The sequence below is a fragment of the Bufo gargarizans genome, chromosome 2 (assembly GCF_014858855.1).
Source record: "Bufo gargarizans isolate SCDJY-AF-19 chromosome 2, ASM1485885v1, whole genome shotgun sequence".
NCBI lineage: Eukaryota > Metazoa > Chordata > Amphibia > Anura > Bufonidae > Bufo > Bufo gargarizans.
This window is the reverse complement of record NC_058081.1, coordinates 521478413-521503526: the sequence shown is the minus strand read 5'-3', so window position 1 is coordinate 521503526 and position 25114 is coordinate 521478413. Positions and strand designations below refer to the sequence as shown.

The window sequence follows — 25114 nt, the reverse complement described above, 5'->3', positions numbered from 1 at the left end:
AGTGTGCCCCATAACTGCGTCTGACGTTACTCTAAGGCCTCTTGCACATGAACGTGTTTGCCCCGTGGCCTTGCTGCGGCCCGCAAATTCCAGGCCGCAATGCACGAACACCCACCATGGGGCAGCGGATCGCGGACCCATTCACTTTAATGGGTCTGCGATCCGGCCGTTCCGCAAAAAGATAGGACATGTTCTATCTTTTTGCGGAACGGAAGTACGGGACGAAACCCCACGAAAGCACTCCGTAGGGTTCCGTGCTTCTGCACCATTCCGCATCTCCGGATTTGCAGACCCATTGAAGTAAATGGGTCCGCATCCGTGATGCGGAATGCCCACAAAATGGTGCCTGTGTATTGCGGGTCCGCAATACGTCCACGGAGCGCACAAGTTCGTTTGCAATAAGCCTTAGGGGGATCCTTAGACGCACCACAGGGATCTATAACAAACATCAAAATTGTCATATAAAAGGCATAAGCTTTTATGTAACATTTAAACGTTTGGCTCACCTTGCACATCCCTTGTATTACCTCAGTGTGGCGCTGCTCTCTTTTATATGGAGACAGCAATAATAGGTTAATTACAAGGGAATTCTTTCGCCTATTTGGTCATTTTTTTTATACCTCAGATAAAAGGAAAATATTAATTAAAGTAGAAAATGAAAGCTTCTGTTCTGTGTAATTGGCTTTAGAATTCCCAGGGGGCAGTTTGCTTCTGTCAGATTTAACAAAGTTCTAAAAACATTTCTGGTGTGAATGAAGTCTGATTAATTTATTCTCCCTGTGTAATACATTACGTCAAGAAATAGAATTATTATCAGCTCTATAGCTTGTGTACTTTTCATAGTTATAGCTATTATTATATTTTGAGATCTTGATAGGAGGTGACAGTGTCACATCTGCCATAGTCAGTAAGTAAGGCAAGATTTACTGTAATAGCTGTTTTGCTATGGACCAAATAGCAAGACTCCATTGCTTCTTTGGAGCTTGTGCCTGAGTCACTTTAATGCCACAGTGATTGTGTGTGACCAAAAGACGCCGTCTTATCCCCCTCGTTTCATTTAAGCCCACTTTGAAAAATTAAGAACTGGAGGGAATCCTAGCTCATTCATACCCTAGGTAAGAAAAATATTTGAGTGCGCTTTGGATATTTTAAACCACATTTTCCAACAGTTAAAAGTGAGAGGATTGAAATGCAATTGCAATGATAACGCACAATAGGTCACTTGCAATTTGCTTGTGGTACCGCAATGGGGTTCCCATAGATGCCATTCTAAGAACTGTATAGTGAACACTATAATGGAAAAAATATATATCTTATGTCACCCGTGTCTGAAATGGGTTATCTGGTAATGAATACTGATGACTTATTGTCTGGTGAGCCTAGCGGGTCCCTGAAACAGCTGATCGGAGGGGGAGCCTGGACTCAGACCTCTGCCGATGATAATGATGACCTATCCCGAGGATAGGTCATCATTATCCATTCATGGATCACCTCATTAAAGGACATGTGATTACATAAAGGTCTCAGATGAGATCTCACCAGGATGGTCTCAGATGTGGATGAACAAAGACAATTCCCACACTGGGTTGGTCATATTTAGTGGAAAAAGCTCCCAGTGTATACGTCAAACCAATCCACTGATCTCCATTCACCTGGCAGAGGCCAAAAGAGTGTCCAGAGTGTGTACCACTGAGTAATCATTTTTGCAGCGGGAGTCAATAGACGACATATGTCTGTACAGTGGCATACTGTATACCTCTGATGGAAGGTGCATATACTGTTCTGCAGTAGTAGTGTGGCTTCATACTCCAGCATACCGCAGCCCATCTACATCACTGTGACCTCTGCCCATTTCCTGCCAGCCTATTGTAAAATTACTATTATCATGAAAACATTGCAGCAGTGCTCTAGATGTCAGGAATATTTTACAGACCATAGAGGACATGAAAGAGACAGAGCTTGTGGGATAGCCCTAGTCCAAGGTTAACGTCAAGCCTGGCATCTGATAACTTTTTATATAGCTTTGTAAATTTCATTTTATTTTTATATATAAAACCTGTTTCATGGGTTTGATTGGCCACTTGTTAACCTGAATACTGCCCAAACTGTTTGTCGCTGCTCAATATAAACGGGCTGGAAGCGGTCTAGAAAAGCAATATATTTTTGATGAAGCTATAATTGGTTTTCTGGCTGAGTGAACAAATAGTGCCATTCTCCTTGACCAATTGTATTTGTTTTTACCATATCAATGCAGGAGCCGCCGTCGTATGGAGCAGTGTCACGTCTCCCTTTTCATTTACATTTATATAATCCTGCACATCTGGATCGCCAAGAAGCATTTTAATAGGGTCGCGTGCTCAGACCTGCCAAGGATTCACTGTAGGGTATTAGTAATAATTGCCCAGAAAGCATTGGTTGCAGATGCTGTTGTATTCTGAGTTGGCGTCATAATCAGAATTGCGAGTCATCTGGGATGTTGCAGCTTATAGGAAATAGTGTTCAAGTGTATTAGAATTCCACCATACAAGAAAAGGCAGCCTTTGAGAGCCAGACTTCTCGCTGACATTGGGCCATCGATCTCTTTAACAGCAGTCAGACTTTATGTGGTGGTTATCTCGAGGCATGACTTATCTAGAGGACACCTACTCCCTTATATTGATTTTAAGGAATGGAGTTCCCCCTAGTGTTAATGCCATTCCTACATGATAACGAGCCAAATGGACCACCCTGTGTGAGGCCCCACCTTCCAACCCTGATAGCAGTTTTCAGTGGGAGATGCAGCTAAGATTTCATGACAGTGTCTTTTTAAAGGGTTTGCACGAGTTAAAAAAAATAAAAAATGGCAAGGGTGGTCTTAGAATGAAAAAAAGAAGTTATACTCACTGGTTCAAACCTCCTCTGCTTGATTGCCATCACTCCTATCTCCTATCACTCCTCACTGCTGCAATCAGGACGTCATGTTCATCATGGCTGCAGCAGTGACGTGATTGCTGCAGCCAAGAAGGTTCTGGGAACTTCAGGTGGCCCTGTGTGGTAGGCAGGTCCAAATTGACAGCAGGTGGGGCAACACAAGTAGGCAGGATCAGCAATACCACAGTGCCAAATACCATCCCAGCAGATCCAAATACCACAGTGCAGCACAATATACTGTCCTAAAAGCAGTCACTCTGTGGTGGCCATCCATAGCTGCTATTTTCTGCCATCCTCTAGTTGTCTCTGATTAAGATATGGAGCAGGAGGTTTAAATGGAGGTGAGATGCGGGGCATTAACCCCTTAAGGACACGGCCTTATTTCACCTTAAGGACCAGGCCATTTTTTTTGCAAATCTGACCAGTGTCACTTTAAGTGCTGATAACTTTAAAACACTTTGACTTATCCAGGCCATTCTGAGATTGTTTTTTCGTCACATATTGTACTTCATGACACAGGTAAAATAAAGTTAAAAAAAATAATTTTTTTGCATAATAAAATACCAAATTTACCAAAATTTTTTAAAAATTAGCAAATTTCAAAGTTTGTTTCTCTACTTCTTTAATACATAGTAATACCCCCATAAATTGTGATGACTTAACATTCCCCATATGTCTACTTCATGTTTGAATTATTTTGGGAATGATATTTTATTTTTTTAGGATGTTACAAGGCTTAGAAGTTTAGAAGCAAATCTTGAAATTTTTCTGAAATTTACAAAAACCCAATTTTTAGGGACCACTACAGCTCTGAAGTCACTTTGCGAGGCTTACATAATAGAAACCGCCCAAAAATGACCCCATTCTATAAACTACACCCCTCAAGGTATTCAAAACTGATTTTACAAACTTCGTTAACCCTTTAGGTGTTGCCCAAGAGTTATTGGCAAATGGGGATGAAATTTGAGAATTTCATTTTTTTTGCCAAATTATCAATTTTAACCCATTTTTTCCACTAACAAAGCAAGCGTTAAGAGCCAAACATGACTGTATCTTTATTGCCCTGACTCTGATGTTTACAGAAACACCCCATATGTGGCCGTAAACTACTGTACGGCCACACAGCGGGGCGTAGAGTGAAAGGTGCGCCGTATGGTTTTTGGAAGCCAGATTTTGCTGGACAGTTTTTTTGACACCATGTCCCATTTGAAGCCCCCTGATGCACCCCTAGAGTAGAAACTCCATATAAGTGACCCCATCTAAGAAACTACACCCCTCAAGGTATTCAAAACTGATTTTACAAACTTTGTTAACCCTTTAGGTGTTGCACAAGAGTTATTGGCAAATGGGGATGAAATTTGCGAATTTCATTTTTTTGCCTAATTTTCAATTTTAACCCATTTTTTCCACTAACAAAGCAAGGGTTAACAGCCAAACAAGACTGTATCTTTATTGCCCTGACTCTGCTGTTTACAGAAACACCCCATTTGTGGCCGTAAACTACTGTACGGCCACACAGCGGGGCGTAGAGTGAAAGGTGTTGCACAAGATTTAATGGAAAATAGAGATACAATTTCAAAATTTCACTTTTTTGGCAGATTTTCCAGTTTAATATTTTTTTCCAGTTACAAAGCAAGGGTTAACAGCCAAACAAAACTCATTATTTATGGCCCTGATTCTGTAGTTTACAGAAACACCCCATATGTGGTCGTAAACTGCTGTACGGGCACACGGCAGGGCGCAGAAGGAAAGGAATGCCATACGGTTTTTGGAAGGCAGATTTTGCTGGACTGGTTTTTTTGACACCATGTCCCATTTGAAGCCCCCCTGATGCACCCCTAGAGTAGAAACTCCAAAAAAGTGACCCCATTTTAGAAAATACGGAATAGGGTGGCAGCATTGTTGGTACTAGTTTAGGGTACATATGATTTTTGGTTGCTCTATATTACACTTTTTGTGCGGCAAGGTAACAAGAAATAGCTTTTTTGGCACGTTTTTTTTGTTTTGTTATTTACAACATTCATCTGACAGGTTAGATCATGTGGTAATTTTATAGAGCAGGTTATTACGGACGCGGCGATACCCAATATGTATACCATTTTTTTTATTTATGTAAGTTTTATACAATAACTTCATTTTTAAAACCAAAGCATTGTTTAGTGTCTCCATAGTCTAAGAGCCATCGTTTTTTCAGTTTTTGGGCGATTATCTTGAGTAGGGTCTAATTTTTTGCGGGATGAGATGACGGTTGGCACTATTATGGGGTGCATATGACTTTTTGATCGCTTGCTATTACACTTTTTGTCACGTAAGATGGCAAAAAATAGCATTTTTTACGCCGTTTTTATTTTTTACGGTGGTCACCTGAGGGGTTAGGTCATGTGATATTTTTATAGAGCCTGTCGATACGGACGCGGTGATACCTAATATGTATACTTTATTTTTATTTATGTAAGTTTTACACAATGATTTTATTTTTGAAACAAAAAAAAATCATCTTTTAGTGTTTCCATAGTCTAAGAGCCATAGTTTTTTCAGTTTTTGGGCGATTATCTTGAGTAGGGTCTCATTTTTTGCGGGATGAGTTGACGGTTTGATTGGTACTATTTTGGCGTTCATTCGACTTTTTTGATCACTTTTATTACCTTTTTTGGGAAGTAAGGTGGGCAAAATTTCAATTTTCTTTTATTTTTATGGCGTTCACCGTGCGGGGAAAGTAACATGACCGTTTTATAGATCAGGTCGTTACGGACGCGGCAATACCTAATATGTGTAGTGTATTTTATTTTTTTAAATTTTTATTCAGTGATAAATGTATTTTTTTTTTATCTTAACTTTTTTCACTTTTCTTTTAAAAATTTTTTGACCCAGACCCACTTGGTTCTTGGCGATCCAGTGGGTCTGATGTCTGCATAATACAGTACAGAACCCTATATAGGTTTCTTACTGTATTTTACTTACACTGAACAGATCTAGCTTTCAGCATAGATCTGTTCAGCACCATGGACAGCAGGACGCCTGCTCCCCCCCTGCACCCCCATCACCCCCCTGCACCCCCCTGCACCCCCATCAAATCGTGCAGGGGTGAAAATCTAATTTAGGCACTCTAAAGTTTCTGATCCCCGATCAGAAACTGCAGAAAGCACAGCAAACCGCAGGTCTGAATTGACCTGCGGTTTGCTGCGATCGCCGACATGGGGGGGGTCAAATGACCCCCCCTGCGTTGTTCCGATTAACCCCCGTGGCACCGGAATCCCGATTTTAAGTCAGGACGTACCGGTACGTCCTGTGTCCTTAAGGGGTTAATTTCAGGAGCGCATGTGTGGTCGCAGGCTGGGTACATGAGTACCTGATTCTCACAGTGTTAATTTCCACTGAAAGGTCATTATGTATCTGGCTAGTGACAATGATGAGGGCTTGGGTGGCCCACCGGTAAATTTCCCTGTAGGATCTATAGCCAGTCCTCCCATGGCTGTTGCTAATCAATTGCCTCACTAATCACTATACCCCATTTTTATTTTACTTTTTTTTTTTTATATAATCCTTATTTCTATTTTGCAGTATTTTCAGTTCTGAAAATTCAGCCATTAGTATAAAGAATGGAAGTTTTCACACTGACGTGGTCATGTGTGTGTATATAAATGCACTATTCTACTGTAGATAAACTAATTTTCTAGTATGCTATTATATATTTTATGAAACATAAATACCAGGGCAGGTCCAAGCAGCCGGGAGGGAACCTATGTTGGCAGGTCGAACAAACGCTTCAAGGCTTCCCTCGGGTTCACTCATCAAATTTTTGCTCTTTTCTAGACTATCCTTCTTATGTAGAGGAGATGTTGCCCTTGGATTCTGATTTGGAGTTAGACCCATATCTTCCCTGATAGCTTTATATCTGCTGGCTGGGTAACCTCACAATCAAGGAAGCAGAAGCTAATACCGTCTAATGCCTCATGCACACGACAGTTTTTTTTCACGGTCCGCAAAAACGGGGTCCGTGGGTCCGTGGGTCTTCCTTGATTTTTGGAGGATCCACGTTTTGGTGTCCGCCTGGCCGTGCGGAGCCAAACGGATCCGTCCTGAATTACAATGCAAGTCAATGGGGACGGATCCGTTTGATGTTGACACAATATGGTGCCATTTCAAACGGATCCGTCCCCATTGACTTTCAATGTAAAGTCTGGAGTTCTTTTATACCATCGGATTGGAGTTTTCTCCAATCCGATGGTATATTTTAACTTGAAGCGTCCCCATCACCATGGGAACGCCTCTATGTTAGAATATACTGTCGGATATGAGCTACTTCGTGAACCTCAGATCCGACAGTATATTCTAACACAGAGGCGTTCCCATGGTGATGGGGACGCTTCAGGTTAGAATACACTACAAACTTTGTACAAGACTGCCCCCTGCTGCCTGGCAGCACCCGATCTCTTACTGGGGGATATGATAGCACAATTAACCCCTTTAGGTGCGGCACCTAAAGGGGTTAATTGTACTATCATATTCCCCTGTAAGAGATCAGGGCTGCCAGGCAGCAGGGGGCAGCCCCCCCCCTCCCCAGTTTGAATATCGTTGGTGGCACAGTGTGCCCCCACCATCGCCCCCCCCCTCCCTCCCTCTATTGTATTAAATCGTTGGTGGCACAGTGTGCCAACCACCATCGGCCCCCCTCCCTCCCTCTATTGTATTAAATCGTTGGTGGCACAGTGTGCCAACCACCATCGGCCCCCCCTCCCTCCCTCTATTGTATTAAATCGTTGGTGGCACAGTGTGCCAACCACCATCGGCCCCCCTCCCTCCCTCTATTGTATTAAATCGTTGGTGGCACAGTGTGCCAACCACCATCACCCCCCCCCCCTCCCTCTATAGCAGTAACATTGGTGGCAGTGTGCGGCCTCAACAGTAGAAGATTCATACTTACCTGCTTGCTGCTGCGATGTCTGTGTCCGTGCGGGAGCTCCTCCTACTGGTAAGTGAAAGGTCTGTGCGGCGCATTGCTAAAGAACTGTCACTTACCAGTAGGAGGAGCTCCCGGCCGTTCACAGACATCGCAGCAGCAAGCAGGTAAGTATGAATCTTCTACTGTTGAGACCGCACACTGCCACCAATGTTACTGCTATAGAGGGGGGCGATGGTGGTTGGCACACTGTGCCACCAACGATTTAATACAATAGAGGGAGGGAGGGGGGCCGATGGTGGTTGGCACACTGTGCCACCAACGATTTAATACAATAGAGGGAGGGAGGGGGGCCGATGGTGGTTGGCACACTGTGCCACCAACGATTTATCACAATAGAGGGAGGGAGGGGGGGCGATGGTGGAGGCACACTGTGCCACCAACGATATTCAAACTGGGGAGGGGGGAGGTCTGCCCCCTGCTGCCTGGCAGCCCTGATCTCTTACAGGGGAATATGATAGTACAATTAACCCCTTTAGGTGCCGCACCTGAAGGGGTTAATTGTGCTATCATATCCCCCTGTAAGAGATCGGGTGCTGCCAGGCAGCAGGGGGCAGTCTTGTACAAAGTTTGCAGTGTATTCTAACTAGAAGCGTCCCCATCACCATGGGAACGCTTCTGTGTTAGAATATACTGTCGGAAATGAGTTTTCACGAAGTGAAAACTTAGATCAGAAAAAGCTTTTATGCAGACGGATCTTCGGATCCGTCTGTATGAAAGCAACCTACGGCCACGGATCACGGACACGGATGCCAATCTTGTGTGCATCCGTGTTCTTTCACGGACCCATTGACTTGAATGGGTCCGTGAACCGTTGTCCGTCAAAAAAATAGGACAGGTCATATTTTTTTGACGGACAGGATACACGGATCACGGCCTCGGCTGCAAAACGGTGCATTTTCCGATTTTTCCACGGACCCATTGAAAGTCAATGGGTCCGCGAAAAAAACGGAAAACGGCACAACGGCCACGGATGCACACAACGGTCGTGTGCATGAGGCCTAAGGCTGAGTTCACACGAGCGTGATTTCCGCGCGGGTGCAATGCAGTAGGTGAACGCATTGCACCTGCACTGAATCCTGACCCATTCATTTCAATGGGTCTGTGTACATGAGCGTTTTTTTTCATGCATCAGTTCTGCAATGCTTTAAAATCGCAGCATGTTCTATATTCTGCGTTTTTCACGCAGCCCTGGCTCCATAGAAGTGAATGGGGCTGCGTTAATGACGCATTGCATCTGCAAGTAAGTGCGGATGCAATGCGTTTTTCACTGATGGTTGCTAGGAGATGTTGTTTGTAAACCTTCAGTTTTTTATCACGCGCGTGAAAAACGCATCAAAACGCATTGCACCCGCGCGGAAAAAAACTGAACAACTAAACGCAATTGCAGCCAAAACTGACTGAACTTGCTTGCAAAATGGTGCGAGTTTAACTGAACGCACCCTGAACGCATCCGGACCAAATCTGTCACGCTCGTGTGAACTCAGCCTAAGAGGAGATGTCCTTCAACTGCTTCACTGACATTTCCAAGTCTCAATAAGGTCCTTGCAACAAAAAAAAAAAAAACACCCCAACAAAGTGTTTTCAGAAACCAAACACTCGGGCAACCTCTACTTCTCTCCTTGCCCACCTGGTGTCCAAATGGATATTGTCATTCACTTTGGATCTTGTGATGTCAACACTCTAAAGTACTGTGCTCCCGATGGCACATACACCCGCCTTCTTGAAGCCTTACACACAGGCTCATTGAGCAAATCTGCCTCTGAGGTGCCCACTTCACTCCCTGCCCAGCTTTTGTATCCACTGGGAACTCCATGGTATTTTATATGTGGGACAAAAAAATCTCTTGGCTGGGGCCACTGAAGGAAGATCTGGAGGATCTTGCAAACCAGATAAATCAATTCTCGCTTATGTAGATTTTTGTTCAGGATCTCCAGCATCAGTCAAATGCTCTTCTTAAAGGGAGTCTGTCACCAGATTGTGACCTTATAGACCGCTTACATAGCGCTCTAGCATAGCAGTCTATGATTCTAATGGTACCTTTGATGTGTGCTTCTGAAGTTCCCCTAAGGCAAAAACGGACTTTTATTCAAGGGATCGCAAGTGCCCAGGGCGGGGTTCACCTTGTTGGAGCCCAGGCTGTTCTGCCTCTTTTCGCCATATCCCCGCCCCAGCCTCTTCCTCTGCCCGCCCCGCTTTTCCTTTGCATCCTCTTTCTCTGCAGCCGGATCCCGCGCCTGCGCTATCCATTGCTTGGCCGGGGCATGCGCACTGCGATGCCCATTGTGGGTGTATCTGGTCCGCCTCCTCGCCGCTGTTTCTCGCTGTTGGCCGGCGCATGCGTAGTAGCTACTGCGATGCCGTGCCCACAATGGGCATCGCCGTGCGCATGCCCCGGTCAAGCAATGGATAGCGCAGGCACGGGATCCGGCTGCAGAGAAAGAGGATGCAAAGGAAAAGCGGGGCGGGCAGAGGAAGAGGCTGGGGCGGGGATATGGCGAAAAGAGGCAGAACAGCCTGGGCTCCAACAAGGTGAACCCCGCCCTGGGCACTTGCGATCCCTTGAATAAAAGTCCGTTTTTGCCTTGGGGGAACTTCAGAAGCACACATCAAAGGTACCATTAGAATCATAGACTGCTATGCTAGAGCGCTATGTAAGCGGTCTATAAGGTCACAATCTGGTGACAGACTCCCTTTAAGCGGCTAAAAAATCATGCAGACTTCCTTAGGGTATGTGGTTGAAGACATGGGATTCTTTTGAAGGCTTAGAAATCTCTTCCTGGCCTTGCTTCTTTCAGAGACCAGTTTGCTTTGCACCTAACTTGATTATCTCTGAGGCTAACAGTGCCAAAAGATCTTTTCTTGAACAATCCAGAAGTTGAGCGGTCTGTCAGAGGTTGCTTGGGTTAAGGACATTGTCTTTACCAGGTACAAGACAGAGTTTTTCTTCTATTCCTAGTAGTCTGTCCCTCCTGTCCCATCTCCCTATCTAACTTAGGGTTCTTCTGAGATGGTCCCTCTTTCACTTTTATAGCTGTATTCAAGCCTGCTCATTGTCCTGGCGACTACTGCACTTTTGGATGGGGTCTGGACCCCTCTGTTGTCCAGAGGGGTTTTAGTCATCTCATGTCTCAACAATATAATCAGAAGGTTCCTGCTCAAACCATCTCTCGCTTAGTCAAACTTGTGTCTTTACTTCGCAGTGCATTCACTTTTCTGGAGATGCTATTCTACACAGATGTAGGTTTTGTGTTCTTGCCCAGGTGACGAAGTGATTGTCCAGTCAGGAGCACTTTGCCAGTCCGACTCATGGTCATGATCTTCTTCACGAATGACACTCCTGAGAGTGAATGGGTTTTGGGTCTAGCTCAGCCAGACCATCTAAGAAAAGGATCCAGCTTTTTTTTTTTTGTATTTACCACTGTGACTGGAATGCCTCCATAGGTGGTATGAAAACAGGCAGATCTTCTCCAGGGTGTTTTTCTTGCTCTCCTTTTCTTCCTGCAGGTAAGTCTGCTCTTGGGCCTAGCATGTAAGCTGGCCAAACACATGAAGTACACCGAAATAGATGATTTCAGCTAACCATCAGTATGTCTGCTGACAATGGGGTTGGCCAGGTAGGAAACGTTTGCCTACTGATCAGTAAAATACTTTAGCAATTAAAAAAGTGCCACAGCGTTTTGCTAAGGGGGTCTGTCGCTAGCTGCTGCCACCCTTAATTAAGGCAGTATAAAACTGGTGACGCATTCCCTTTTAGGTGCAGAGATTTTCCACTCTGGACACAAGGACCTGGTATTTGTTTCCCCACGCTTTCCAAGGACTCCGCTAGAGTGCGTGTATGTCCTTGACACATAACTTGTAATCCGTTTCATCTCATCCTCTTAATTTTTAAGAGAACATAATTACTGCCCCTTGATGTCGCTTCTGTCGTTCCCTTCTTCAAGGCATTTCTTTAACCTTTTGATATGTGAACTGAATAGATGGAGATAAATGTGGATGCAGATAAAAAGTAATACTCTTAATGTATTGATGTGAGTGGCTGAGTAACTGCCGGAGAGCGCGATTTTCCTTCCCTGCTGGGAGTACAGCTCTTAGGGGGTGAGATCTTTTATTTTTACACCCACCACATCCTTTCCTCTTTTCACCTTCACATCATCTTTTAGTCTTTTCACACTTTACCAAAATGTTGTCTTAAAGGGGTTATCCCATGACTAATATAAAAAATTAAAATCAGACCTCATATAGTATATGACAGCCTCTTTCTAAGTGTCCATTCAGACGTCCGTAGTGTTTTGCGGTCCACAAATTGTGGGCCGCAAAACACTGATGCCGCACATCGCCAGCACTTAATAGATAATTCCTATTCTTGTCCACAGCTGCGGACAAGAATAGGACATGCTCTATTTTGTTCCGGAGCCACGGACCGGAAGTTCAGGGCCGCGGTCTGGAGATGCGGACAGCACACTGTGGCCCCATTGACAATAAATGAGTCCGCACCCGTTCCGCATAATTGCAGAACGTATCTGGACCCATTCAACGGACGTCTGAATGGACCCTAACAAAGCTAAAACCACATGGATCCAGAGATCTCCCCATTCATTGCTCTGCTAGATTAATATCAAGTTGACAGCTCAAGGGGAGTGTCTTTTCTGCTGCAGCTAAGGGGGCGTGTCCATGCTCTCCCTATCACAGCTCAGGAGGCAGTTGTAGGATGAAACTGAGCATGTGCGGCCTTCGCAGAGAGCAGGACAAAGAAATGAGAAAAAAACTAACTGGTGGCGCTATACAGATACGTTTCATTAAATAACTCAGTGGCGATGCTAAATTTTTTATTACATTCAATTACAAAAGTATTTAGCTCCAGGCACTGGTTTGAAAACTGTAGAATATTTTTTTCGTGGACAACCCATTTAAAGGAGCACCAACCCAAAAACTGTTTGTTTTAATTCCTCAAGAACTCTGCCTCCTAACAGTGAATGGCAATGTTCTTGTTTACGTCCAAAAGAAGAAATTTTCACAGCTGAGGGTTTACTGCAGTTGCCTCTGGTTTATATAATGTATGAGCTAAATAGGCTCATGTCTTGACTGATACGTTGTAGCAAACCGGAGAGGTGAGAGATGTGTGCTGCTTGTGTAGTTAGGTCACATAGGATGGCGTCTTCTTTTGTATCTTATTCATTTATATAGCACCAATGTATTCAGCAGTGCTGTACACACCGGTCCCTGTCCCCTTAGCGGCTCATGATGTACATTCAAAATGAACTTATTGGCCCAAATTTACTAATGTATCTGCTCCAAATCTTAAAAAGTGTCGCAAAATTGTGCATGTAGAAGGTTTCTACACTTTTCTGATGGGGTTTTTGCCAAGTGGCTGGAGCTTTGCTGGAAAGGGGGTGGAGCCTAAGAAGCGCAATTCTGGCGTAAAAATCTACCTCAAAGTAAGTCCACCAATAGCTGGTGTAGAGTTAGAGAAAAGTGTCCATCCCTGCACCACATTTGTCATCCAGCCTGAGCCCCTGTGATAAATCTGCTGCCGGTCCTGACAGCCTGTGTAAGCGTATGCCGTCTTTACAATTAGTCATCTGGGCTATTATGTTTTTGGAGACTACATGTAGAGTCTCCATGCTTCCCAAAAAAAAAACCAGAAGAACATGTTTCGGCCTCTAGTTTACTGGCAGCAAGTCCGATCTTGAAAGTGGGGAAAAATTAAAGCAGAAAATACGTTAGAAAGTTGGATAGCATAAAACAGCGATTTATGGCATAAGACAAGCACTGCACAACCTCAGAAACACTTAGAAGTTAGGCGGTGCCAGTATTGTGCAGTGAGGGGCCATGCCCTGGAAGATTTGTGAAATGAGTGATATAATACAGGAGAATTCTGGGGCGAAAACCTGCTGCAGTTTGCAAGACGCAATTCTGCCATAGTTTTATGGGTTTTGTTATTACAGCATTCCATATGCGGTAAATTTCACCTATTATCTTCATTCCCTGGACAAGTGCAATTACAGCAGTGCCACATTTATATAGTTTTTCTCTGCATTGCCATCTTCTGACCCCCATAACTTGTATATACTGTATTTAAATCTACAGGATAAATGACATTTATATTTTAATAGGTTTGGGACATGGCGATGCTAATGTTTTTATTTTATTTTTTATTGTTTGTTTATGTTTACTTTTAATATGGGGAAAGGGGGAGACATGGAGTTTTTTATATATATATATATATATATATATATATATATATATATTTTTTTTTTATATTTCATATTTTTTATTTTATTGCTTTTTTTTATTTTATTTTTTACCTTTATGCTTATATTAAGTCCCCTTAGGCCCCTTTCACACGAGCGTGACGGATTAGGTCCGGATGCGTTCAGTGAAACTCGCACCATTTTGCAAGCAAGTTCAGTCAGTTTTGTCTTCAATTGCGTTCAGTTGTTCAGTTTTTTTCCACGCGGGTGCAATGTGCTTTTGTTTTTCACATGTGTGATAAAAAACTGAAGGTTTACAAACAACATCTCGTAGCAACCATCAGTGAAAAACGCATTGCATCCGCACTTGCTTCTGGATGCAATGCGTTGTTCACTGAAGCCCCAGGGCGGATGTGTGAAAAACGCAGAACATAGAACATACTGCGTTTTTAACGCATAGCAGAACTGATGTACACAGACCCATTGAAAGGAATAGGTCAGGATTCAGTGCGGGTGCTATGCGTTCAGGTCAGGTCACTCATTGCACCTGCGCAGAAAACTCGTTCGTGTGAAAGGGGCCTTAGGGGACTTGAACCTGCTGTTGTTTATTTCTTCTATAATGAAACAGAGAATGTCGCACAAAAATGAGGTGGAGAACCACACAGGGGTGCACCCACTTAACAGACAACACCCAGTCTGAAAGTGATAAGTAATGAATAAATAATGAAAGTGGGGCACACTCTAAAAGTATAGGGATCTTTATTAACACTATTAGTAATAAAAGCACTCAAATAGTAGCAGATATTAAAAAGACAGCAGATATTGAAAATAAAATTACGAAAAAAAGGTCTAAAAGTATAATGTAGACAATAAGATTAGACCTTAAATTATAAGTTACCATAAATGGATAAAATATAAATAAAATCTATTAAATAGGATACTATGGTTAATTTCATGGATCCCAATGAAAACTTAGTGTACGAGTGATCGATCACTATGTGAACTCACTTGTTGCTTGGTACAAAGTCCCATAAAGTTGGTATATTATTTATATACTTTGCAGAAAGTCCTTGCTTGCCAATGCTGGCAGTAATCAGTAGCGTATGCAGCCTGTAAATTGAATGTTATACAGTGTTCCGGCTGTTCATACGCACAGCGGCGTCCCGCTGTATTTGCTTTAATAATGCGATCGCTTGGCGAGAATCTGGAGAGGCTTACCCGAGGGTCTTTTAGAGCTGGATGTTGTACTCGCGACTCGGCATACCTGTCTTGATTCCGGTCTCACGAGCTGGTGTCCAGATTTGAATTTTTAAGCGCCAGTGGAGTTTGTTTGTTGCACGCGGTGTCGATGTCTTTCATCACCAGCGTGACAGCAGTTACTCACTTCGGCGGCTCACTGGTAAAAAGATGATTATCCAGACTTCCTCAGTTTTGCAGGGTCTCTCTACTCCATAGGTCTCTCTACTCCATCAGCCCCCCTATGGAGTAGAGAGACCCTGCAAAACTGAGGAAGTCTGGATAATCATCTTTTTAACAGTGAGCCGCCGAAGTGAGTAACTGCTGTCACGCTGGTGATGAAAGACATCGACACCGCGTGCAACAAACAAACTCCACTGGCGCTTAAAAATTCAAATCTGGACACCAGCTCGTGAGACCGGAATCAAGACAGGTATGCCGAGTCGCGAGTACAACATCCAGCTCTAAAAGACCCTCGGGTAAGCCTCTCCAGATTCTCGCCAAGCGATCGCATTATTAAAGCAAATACAGCGGGACGCCGCTGTGCGTATGAACAGCCGGAACACTGTATAACATTCAATTTACAGGCTGCATACGCTACTGATTACTGCCAGCATTGGCAAGCAAGGACTTTCTGCAAAGTATATAAATAATATACCAACTTTATGGGACTTTGTACCAAGCAACAAGTGAGTTCACATAGTGATCGATCACTCGTACACTAAGTTTTCATTGGGATCCATGAAATTAACCATAGTATCCTATTTAATAGATTTTATTTATATTTTATCCATTTATGGTAACTTATAATTTAAGGTCTAATCTTATTGTCTACATTATTATACTTTTAGACCTTTTTTTCGTAATTTTATTTTCAATATCTGCTGTCTTTTTAATATCTGCTACTATTTGAGTGCTTTTATTACTAATAGTGTTAATAAAGATCCCTATACTTTTAGAGTGTGCCCCACTTTCATTATTTATTTATTTCTTCTATAAACTGCAATAATTTATCACTGCAGCCTATGAGAGCTTCACTGTGTTCCCTTGGAGCCCCGCCATGGCTGGATAGGAACTTCACTGTGGCAGGCCTCGGAGCCTTCAGGTCGGAGGCTGCCATAGCAACTGAACGGTTCCCTCGATCTCAGCGCGGGGGAGTCGTTTGGGCCCAGGAGTAAAGTGCTTCTGGGATTTTACCGCACAGATGACTACAGCATCTGAAGAGTTGATGTCCTTGATCTGTGTTACCGCCAACCACGGACATTGCCTCCGGGTGGACGTCATCTTTAAAGTCTGGACATCCGTCCTACATGTACAGCTGATGCCCATAAGAGGTTTTCAAACATGATCTAGTCCAGGGGTTGAATACTTTTTGTCATCTGCTGCCAGCCATTAAAACATTGCTCTATAATTTCAGCATGCTCTTCCCTTGCCATGTTATTATGTTCCTCTTTGCAGCTAATTATTGTGCACTCTATTCAGGCTGCTCTGTGTCGTGTTCAGCAGGCCCGGCCTGAGATTCTGTCATCACCGCAGGCTCTCAGGTTCTGCCGCAAAGCACAGAGTAATTAAAGTGTCCTTCCCGTGCCTCTGCGCTGTGTTTTTGGCTGGACTCCACGTGTCCCCCTGTGAATCCCAGGACTAAGCTTACTCTGTGTGTTTCATTTCAGTTGTGTCAGGCTCACTCCCAGCTGGTGCAGTACATGGAGCGATACAGGTATTTGTTGTAATGATACTGTAATTGGCGGTGTAATCTCTTCTCCCTTACATGTTCATTTCCCCTGTAATTTTCTTCTATTACTGGAGATGACAGTTCTCTTCTCTTGCTCCAGCTGCAGCGGATAAACCATGTGTTTTATTTTTTTCGCTTTGCACAAGTGCTCATTCCTTCCGTGAGTAAATGTGGTTGATGTCCTGCCAGCCGAGAATCGCTCTGCTAACACTTGGTCTAAAAGGACCTGGAAAATCTCCTTTGATTACAGTTTGGAATGAAATCGTAAAGCAAACCTTTTTATGTTACGACAAAATAGCTAACCCCCTCCCCGCATCCTGGCTGACTATGCCCCGTGCTGTCAGGATGTACATCCAAAGTCCTCACTTCAATGGCGGATTGAGCTGCACGCACGGCGCTCTGCCGTTAAAAGGAACCTGTCGCCATGAAAATGTAATCCAATCTGCAATCCGCATGTTATAGAGCAGGAATAGATTGATGTATAGTTTCATGGTAAACGAGGTGGTAAAACGTGTAATTTATTCATTTAAACCTCTTCTCTTTCTATACTTAGGAGTCACGTAGGCTGTCCTGTCAGGGACTGACAGCTAGCTCTGCATGCCAAAGCTAAGTAGGACCGCGACTGCTAAGCATAGAAAGAGAAGAGATTGAAATGTATACATCACAGGTTTTACTGACGTTGTACATCAATCTGCTCAGCTCCTCCTGCTGTATAGCATACTGCCTACAGAGTGCACTCATAAGATGACATGGCCGGCTCCGTGTCTAAATGCACTGGGACCTGAATGCAGACCGCTTCCTTTTTTCTTGGCCATTATAGCTACTGTGCACATTAGGCAGTGTACACATAAACGGTATCCTTATATCCTTAAGTCTATTCTTCCCTATAAGACATTTTGGTTGAAGTAATTACCGTATATTCTCAAGTATAAGACGAGTTTTTTGGCACATATTTTTGTGCTCAAAAAGCCCCCTCTTCTTATACTCGAGTCTAGGTCTGTATTATGGCAACTTACATTGCCATAATACAGACCATGACATGTTGGGGGCCGGAGAAGCTGTTACTTACCTTTTACAGCTGCTCCGGTCAGCTCCCAGCATGTCCACGCGGCACCTCTGTTAAGCTCCCAGTGTAAATCTCGCGAGACACGCGGGCCACGAGATTTACACTGGGAGCAGACCGCGAGATTTACACCGGCAGTAAGTACCGGCCCCTGCACAGCCCTCCCTCCCCCTGGACAGCACCCCCTCCCCCTGGACAGCACCCCCTCCCTGGCCAAGTATGAAGTAGGGGGGGGGGGGGGGAACAAAAAAATAAACAACCTGATAAATATAAAAAATAAATAAATAAATGCCCAGTTGATGGTAGCCTCTCCCACTCATCCTCTGCAGCCTCTGTGGGTGGTCCAATGACTGTTGATATCACCGCTCTTCTTTTCTCCTGCACGCCGGCCGTAACGCAGCGCATGCAGTAACACTGTGTGTATAGTATGAGCCCCAACACAGGCTGCTCTATGCAAACATAGTTGGCATTCTTTTTCAAAGTCTTTTTTTTTTATCCTGTTGGGAATGGAACCCAGTACTTCTAATCCCGGACCAAAAAATATGCTGCATTTCCCACCCTAGTCTTATACTCGAGTCAATAATTTTTCCCATTTTTGGGGGGTAAAATTAGGGGCCTCTGCTTTTATTCGGGTCGGCTTATACTAGAGTATATACGGTATATTAAATTCTAAAAAGAAAAAGGAAACGTGCATATTTGCTAATTTTTCACTGGGTAAAACTAGAAAAAGTAAACATACTTTTTCAGTTTTGGCATATGTTAAAGCCTCACCTGTGCCGCGAGAAAAAAAAAAAAAAAAGAAAATATTAAAATAAAGTATATATAAAAAAATAAATAAAATAAAATCACATTTTAGAATATGCCCTTTCAAAAGGTGAGTTTTGCTGTGGGCATTCCCGTATCTGAAGACCTTCATTTTAAATGAGTTAAATTCCAACATGCATTTCATGTTATATTGTCCAGTTAAGCTTCTGTTGATTATAACTGGCAATGCATTATACTCCAGAGCTGCACTCAGTATTATGCAGATGGAGTTACTTTGTACACATAATACATTACTTATCCTGTACCGATCCGGAGTTCTATCCTGTATTATACTCGAGCTGCACTCACTATTCTGCTGGTGGAGTCACTGTATACATACATTACTTGTACTGATCCTGAGTTACATCTTGTATTATACTCTAGAGCTGCACTCACTATTCTGCTGGAGGAGTCACTGTGTACATACATTACTTATACTGTACTGATCCTGAGTTACATCTTGTATTATACTCCTGAGCTGCACTCACTATTCTGCTGGTGGAGTCACTGTATACACACATTACTTATCCTGAGTTACATCTTGTATTATACTCCAGAGCTGTACTCGCTATTCTGCTGGTGAAGTCACTGTATACATACATTAATTATCCTGTACTGATCCTGAGTTACAGCCTGTATTATACTCCAGAGCTGTACTTACTATTCTGCTGGTGGAGTCACTGTGTACATACATTACTTATCCTGTACTGATCCTTAGTTACAGCCTGTATTATACTCCAGAGCTGTACTCACTATTCTGCTGGTGGAGTCACTGTGTACATACATTACTTATCCTGTACTGATCCTTAGTTACAGCCTGTATTATACTCCAGAGCTGTACTCACTATTCTGCTAGTGGAGTCACTGTTTACATACATTACTTATCCTGTACTGATCCTGAGTTATATCCTGTATTATACTCCAGAGCTGTACTCACTATTCTGCTGGTGGAGTCACTGTGTACATACATTAATTATCCTGTACTGATCCTGAGTTACAGCCTGTATTATACTCCAGAGCTGTACTCACTATTCTGCTGGTGGAGTCACTGTGTACATACATTACTTATCCTGTACTGATCCTTAGTTACAGCCTGTATTATACTCCAGAGCTGTACTCACTATTCTGCTGGTGGAGTCACTGTGTACATACATTACTTATCCTGTACTGATCCTTAGTTACAGCCTGTATTATACTCCAGAGCTGTACTCACTATTCTGCTAGTGGAGTCACTGTTTACATGCATTACTTATCCTGTACTGATCCTGAGTTATATCCTGTATTATACTCCAGAACTGTACTCACTATTCTGCTGGTGGAGTCACTGTGTACATACATTACTTATCCTGTACTGATCCTGAGTTACAGTGTGTGAGATAGATTAGGCAGTAAGTGAACAGTCAGTTATTGATGTTGATGTGTTGGAAGCGGAAAAATGGTTAAGTGTAAGTATCTGAACGGCTTTAAAGGAAATCTGCCACATGGATTGTCACTAATAAAGTCAAACTATTGCCATGTAAAACATAACACCTCCTTCCCTGATGTACCTTCCATTCGGTGTTTCTTGTTTTCTATCTTACGAAAATTATCTTTGTATGATATGCAAATAAGGCAGTAAGGTGCCCAGAGGGGCGTTATTTTCTTTCAACAGTGCCTAGGAACTCCCCCATCCAGTGCCTAGGCCCACCCTCCAGCAGAGCCCAAGAACCCCTCTCCTGGGCTGAGACTCCTCGCCCCCATCAGTGCCGTTGCCTCCGCCCCACCCCTACATCAGTGACGCTGCCCACACTAGCCTTAAACTTCGCTGAGAAATCTCACCCAGACGCATGCCCACTGACTTATTTGAGGCTGATGCCCTCAGCAGGACATGAAGTGCTCAGGTGCAGGCAGTCTTTGGTACTGCTCATGCAAAAATTTCCTCTGTGAAGCTGAAGGCAATAGTGGTCAGCATTACCTCTCGTCAGTGACGCAGCGAGGGGTGTTCGGCGGTACCGTTGAAAGAAAATAACGCCCCTCTGGGCACCTTACTGCCTAATTTGCATATCATACAAAGATGATTTTCGTAAGATAGAAAACAAGAAACGCTGAAGGTACGTAAGGAGGTGTTATGTTCTACATGGCAATAGTTTTACTTTATTAGTGATAGTCCATGTGGCAGATTTCCTTTAATAAGAGCTAAGGTGTGACCGCTAAACAACTGGGTCAAAATGGCAGATCTGTTGGGTTCTGGCAGGTGTACAGTTCTTAGTCCCTACCAATAGTGGTCCAGTGATGGACATCTGGTGAACCAGCAATGGGTTATGGGCCCCAAAGCCCACTGATGGGAGTTGTGAGTGAAGCCTAGTCCATCTGCTGTTATCCCACAGAAGAGCTACTGTAGCACAAATTGCTGAAAAAGTTAAAAGGTTATTCCTTCTCACAAAAGGATGACGTATTGATAGGGTATCAAGTGATTGGGGCCACGCTGGTGACTGAGGCACTACTCTGCTAAAGCAGCGCTGCATCCCCTTCTTTCTTTGGATCGGTGGGTGTCCTAGGGGTCAGACCTCCACATATCAGAAACATGCCATCACTTGGTGAGCGCCCTGTGGAGTATATGCTTTGAAGGGGGGGTTAGGGCTGTTTTGGTGGCACAAGATGGATCTGCCCAGTTTTGGGCAGTTGGTTGTTATGACTGATCGGTGTAGATCACTGTATAAAAAATACAGTCCACAAGCTAAACATTCAGGGGCGTATTTGTCAGCACAATGTTGACAGTTTCCAATGGCAGTCGGCATAATTCAGAGTGCAGCTCTGGATGTCACTAGTGCATATGACAGCACCTTCTACTGATCTACAGCTTTGATGCTTTGTATTACACTCGCCGCTACAGCTTTCTTCAGCAGAATCCTGAATGCTTCACTTGGAAGGGTTGTCTCAGTCTTTTACACTGACAACCTATCGTCAGGATAGGCCATCAGTATATGATTGGTGGGGGTTCAGCTGTTTGAAGAGCCTGCGGAGCCCCGAGCCTCATCTTAGGCCAGTGACATCACTTTCGATTGGTCACATGGCCTAGGTGCAGCTCAGTCCCTCTCAAGTGAATGGTTCTGAGCTGCAATACCAAACAGAGCTGCTATCCAATGGACGGCACTGTTCTTGGTATGCTGCAAGGAGGCCTCCGAGCTCACCGGAGTACCGCTGCCTCTTCAAACGGCTGATCAGCGGGGGTGCCGGGAGTCGGACCCTCAACAATGTCATATTGGTAGGATAGGTAGAAAAGGTTGTAGCCAGCTCACCTTCCGATCCTGTGTGACGGTGCACGGGGCGGACTCAAGCCAGTCCGGAGGTAGATACACAAAGTAGAAAAAGGCTCCGGCACCAGAAGGACGTAGTGAAAAATCCCGGTCTTTATTTTTGTCACCAAAATACAGGTACAACCAGCAACAGTGACACTAGTGTCACTGTTGCTGGTTGTACCTGTATTGTGGTGACGAAAATAAAGACCGGGATTTTTCACTACGTCCTTCTGGTAGGATAGGTCATCACTATAAAACACTCAGACAATCCCTTTGACTGAGACAAAGCAAAGTATTTGCAGAGTTAAAGTACTGAAAATGCAGCTTCCCTTTACATAAATGCGCTTCTTGATAGATCAGTAAGTTGCATTACAAGTAAATGAATAGACTGATGTCACTACCTCAAGGTGGGAAGAAGGCAGACCGCAGTATATATTTTCCCTTTGCACATTTTCTTGAGACTTCATATTTCTTACTGACTGGTGGAAGGTAGAAAGGTTGAACAACTTGGGATTGGCCTGCTGTATAGGATGTGCTGTAGGCGGAGTGCAGGCTGCTGTATTCCGCATATAGCCTTGATGGTGGTGAATATGATTTTCATTTGTGATCTCTTGACCCGTTGACAGGAGCCGACTGAAGGCAAAAAATCTGATGTATATAAAGCAGATTCTCTTCCTGTTGGAGAAGTTTGTGGGAGCCCTTGGAGGTGAGGTTTATACTTTTCTGTGATTGCTTTTACCCCCCTTTACCTCCATATGCAACATGGCTGTCACGGTACTGCAGCAAAAAGTGTGATATGATTTCAGCATGTGAACACATCCCAATAGGAGAGTCAGCCTGTTTCAGATGCGTCTGTTCTGAATGATCATTATCCTCAGGACAAGACTTCTGTCCACATGATTCACAGTGGCATGATTCCTAAAATCATTCATGAAAAATCATTCAAGTGTCTAAGACTTACACAGTGCAAACTTAAACTATTTATGTTACTTTATTTTACTCTCACCAGTGGTGCAGACTCTTATTACCTGGAATCAATGATTTTAAGTACCTAACCATAGTCTTAATGAATAATGGTGACAATTACAGAACCCCTTGAGTCGTTGATATACTCCTTAACAACCGCCTCCTGTCTCTTGATAGTGGCGGTGGAGGTCCCGATTCTGCAACATTGTCTCTTCAGGGTACCGCTTTAAAGGGAACCTGACATGCTGAACCTGGTGTCTGAGCTGCAGACAAAATGTTAGAGCAGGAGGAGCTGAGCAGATTGATTATATAGTTTATTTGAAAATATTCAGTAAAATGTGTCATTTTTGCATTTATATTCCTGCTCCTTCTGGGCTTTGACATCAAGGAGATGGTCCTATCAGTGACTGACAGCTATCTGTATACACAGTCATAGAGGAAAGCCTGTCAATCACTGATGGGACGGTCCGTCTGCTTGATGTCAAAGCCCAGAATGAGCAGGAATTTAAATGTATAAATGACATGTTTTACTAAATCTTTTCCCACAAATATATGTATCGGTCTGCTCAGCTCCTCCTGCTCTATAAGATGACACCTGCAGATTACTTTACATTTTCATGTTAACAGGTTCCCTTTAAAGCTTCAGCTCCTACAGTCTAGCAGGAGAAGCTCAGGGGCCCTATTAGCAGAACACTGAGAATATAGAAGTGATTTTTTTTATCGTTTCCATCTTCCCTTTTGAAGTCTACGTAACATTCAATGAGCTCTATGTAGTGAGTAGAGGAAGCGGTAATCTCATTGCCTCTATTTGGCCCAGTAAACATGTGATCATCTGTTGTCCTGGCATGGGTATGCTGCTGGTTTGTATCAGACCCAGGTCCGCTCTGCCAGTTAATGATGCCACCACAGGGACTTCTTTTCCCTGGCGGCTCCTATAGACCCCCCAGTTACAGTGAAAAATAAGTTACAAATTGAGTAAATTAAGTATTTTATGATCTCATGTTGAAAAAAAAATATTAGAACCAAAAATTATAAAAAAAACATATAAATACAAGGAGAAAAGAAAACCTATACAGCTAACAACGCAAAAAGGTCATCATAGCTTCCCTCAAAACCACTGAAACAAAATGGGAAGCCCATTCTCATTCTTATTAGGTGTCAATTTTCAAATTTAAACAACAAAAATTATATATTGGAAAATAATTGTAGATTTTTTCCCTTTATGTATGCTTTACCACTAATTAAATAGTTAAAAGAATAGGTGCACTACTGTGGTGGATGCAAACAGTAACATCTGACTAAACCCTCACACTGATGTTAAATGAGACTTTAGCCAGTATATCCTTATATTAAGGACATACCTGAGCCCGTGCACCACGCCAAGGTTTCTCAAGTGGCACAGGACCTAAGTCTAAACCTACCTGTAATGTATGGGTAGTACCAGGAGCCACTGGGCAAATTACAGCAGCGTAAAGTCCGACTCACAGCAAACAGCTCCCAGTTCCCTCCAGTGTGACTAACCACACATACAATGGGAGGAGGCTTAGAGTCCCACCCATGGCTGGCTGATATGTTGCAGGCCTCACAGGTGCACCTAAATGCTGCCTATGGATGGTAATAAAGGTGCATTTAGATTGGAGTTTATACAGCTCCACATATACATATACGATTTAAATGACAAAAATTTGTGGTCTCAAAAGGCAGGAAATGCTCAACCCCAAATGCAGTTGTGCATTTATGCTCGGGGGAGCAGATACTGTGCTTGTGGTCTGTGGCTAAGGGCAATCACCAGCAAAAAAATGCATACAGTGGAGGATGCCCGCAGCAGACAAGTGCCACAGAGACATCCTACACCAGATGGTAAAATGTGTGGATGTAGAATGATATATGGAATAAATAGTTACAAGAATAGGTGCACTACTGTGGTGGATGCAAACAGTAACATCTGACTAAGCCCCTCACACTGATGTT

The 25114-nt window shown here is 43.5% G+C and overlaps 1 protein-coding gene across 2 annotated transcripts in view; it reads left to right on the top strand.

The window, feature by feature from the left end:
* DDX11 (DEAD/H-box helicase 11) overlaps positions 1-25114 on the top strand; it is a 118786-nt gene that overhangs the window by 46791 nt on the left and 46881 nt on the right. For both annotated transcript variants that reach the window (XM_044281406.1, XM_044281407.1), the window contains exons 11-12: positions 16971-17017; positions 22804-22883. In XM_044281406.1, coding sequence (XP_044137341.1) covers positions 16971-17017; positions 22804-22883 — 127 coding nt within the window. The remainder of the gene's footprint in view (positions 1-16970; positions 17018-22803; positions 22884-25114) is intronic.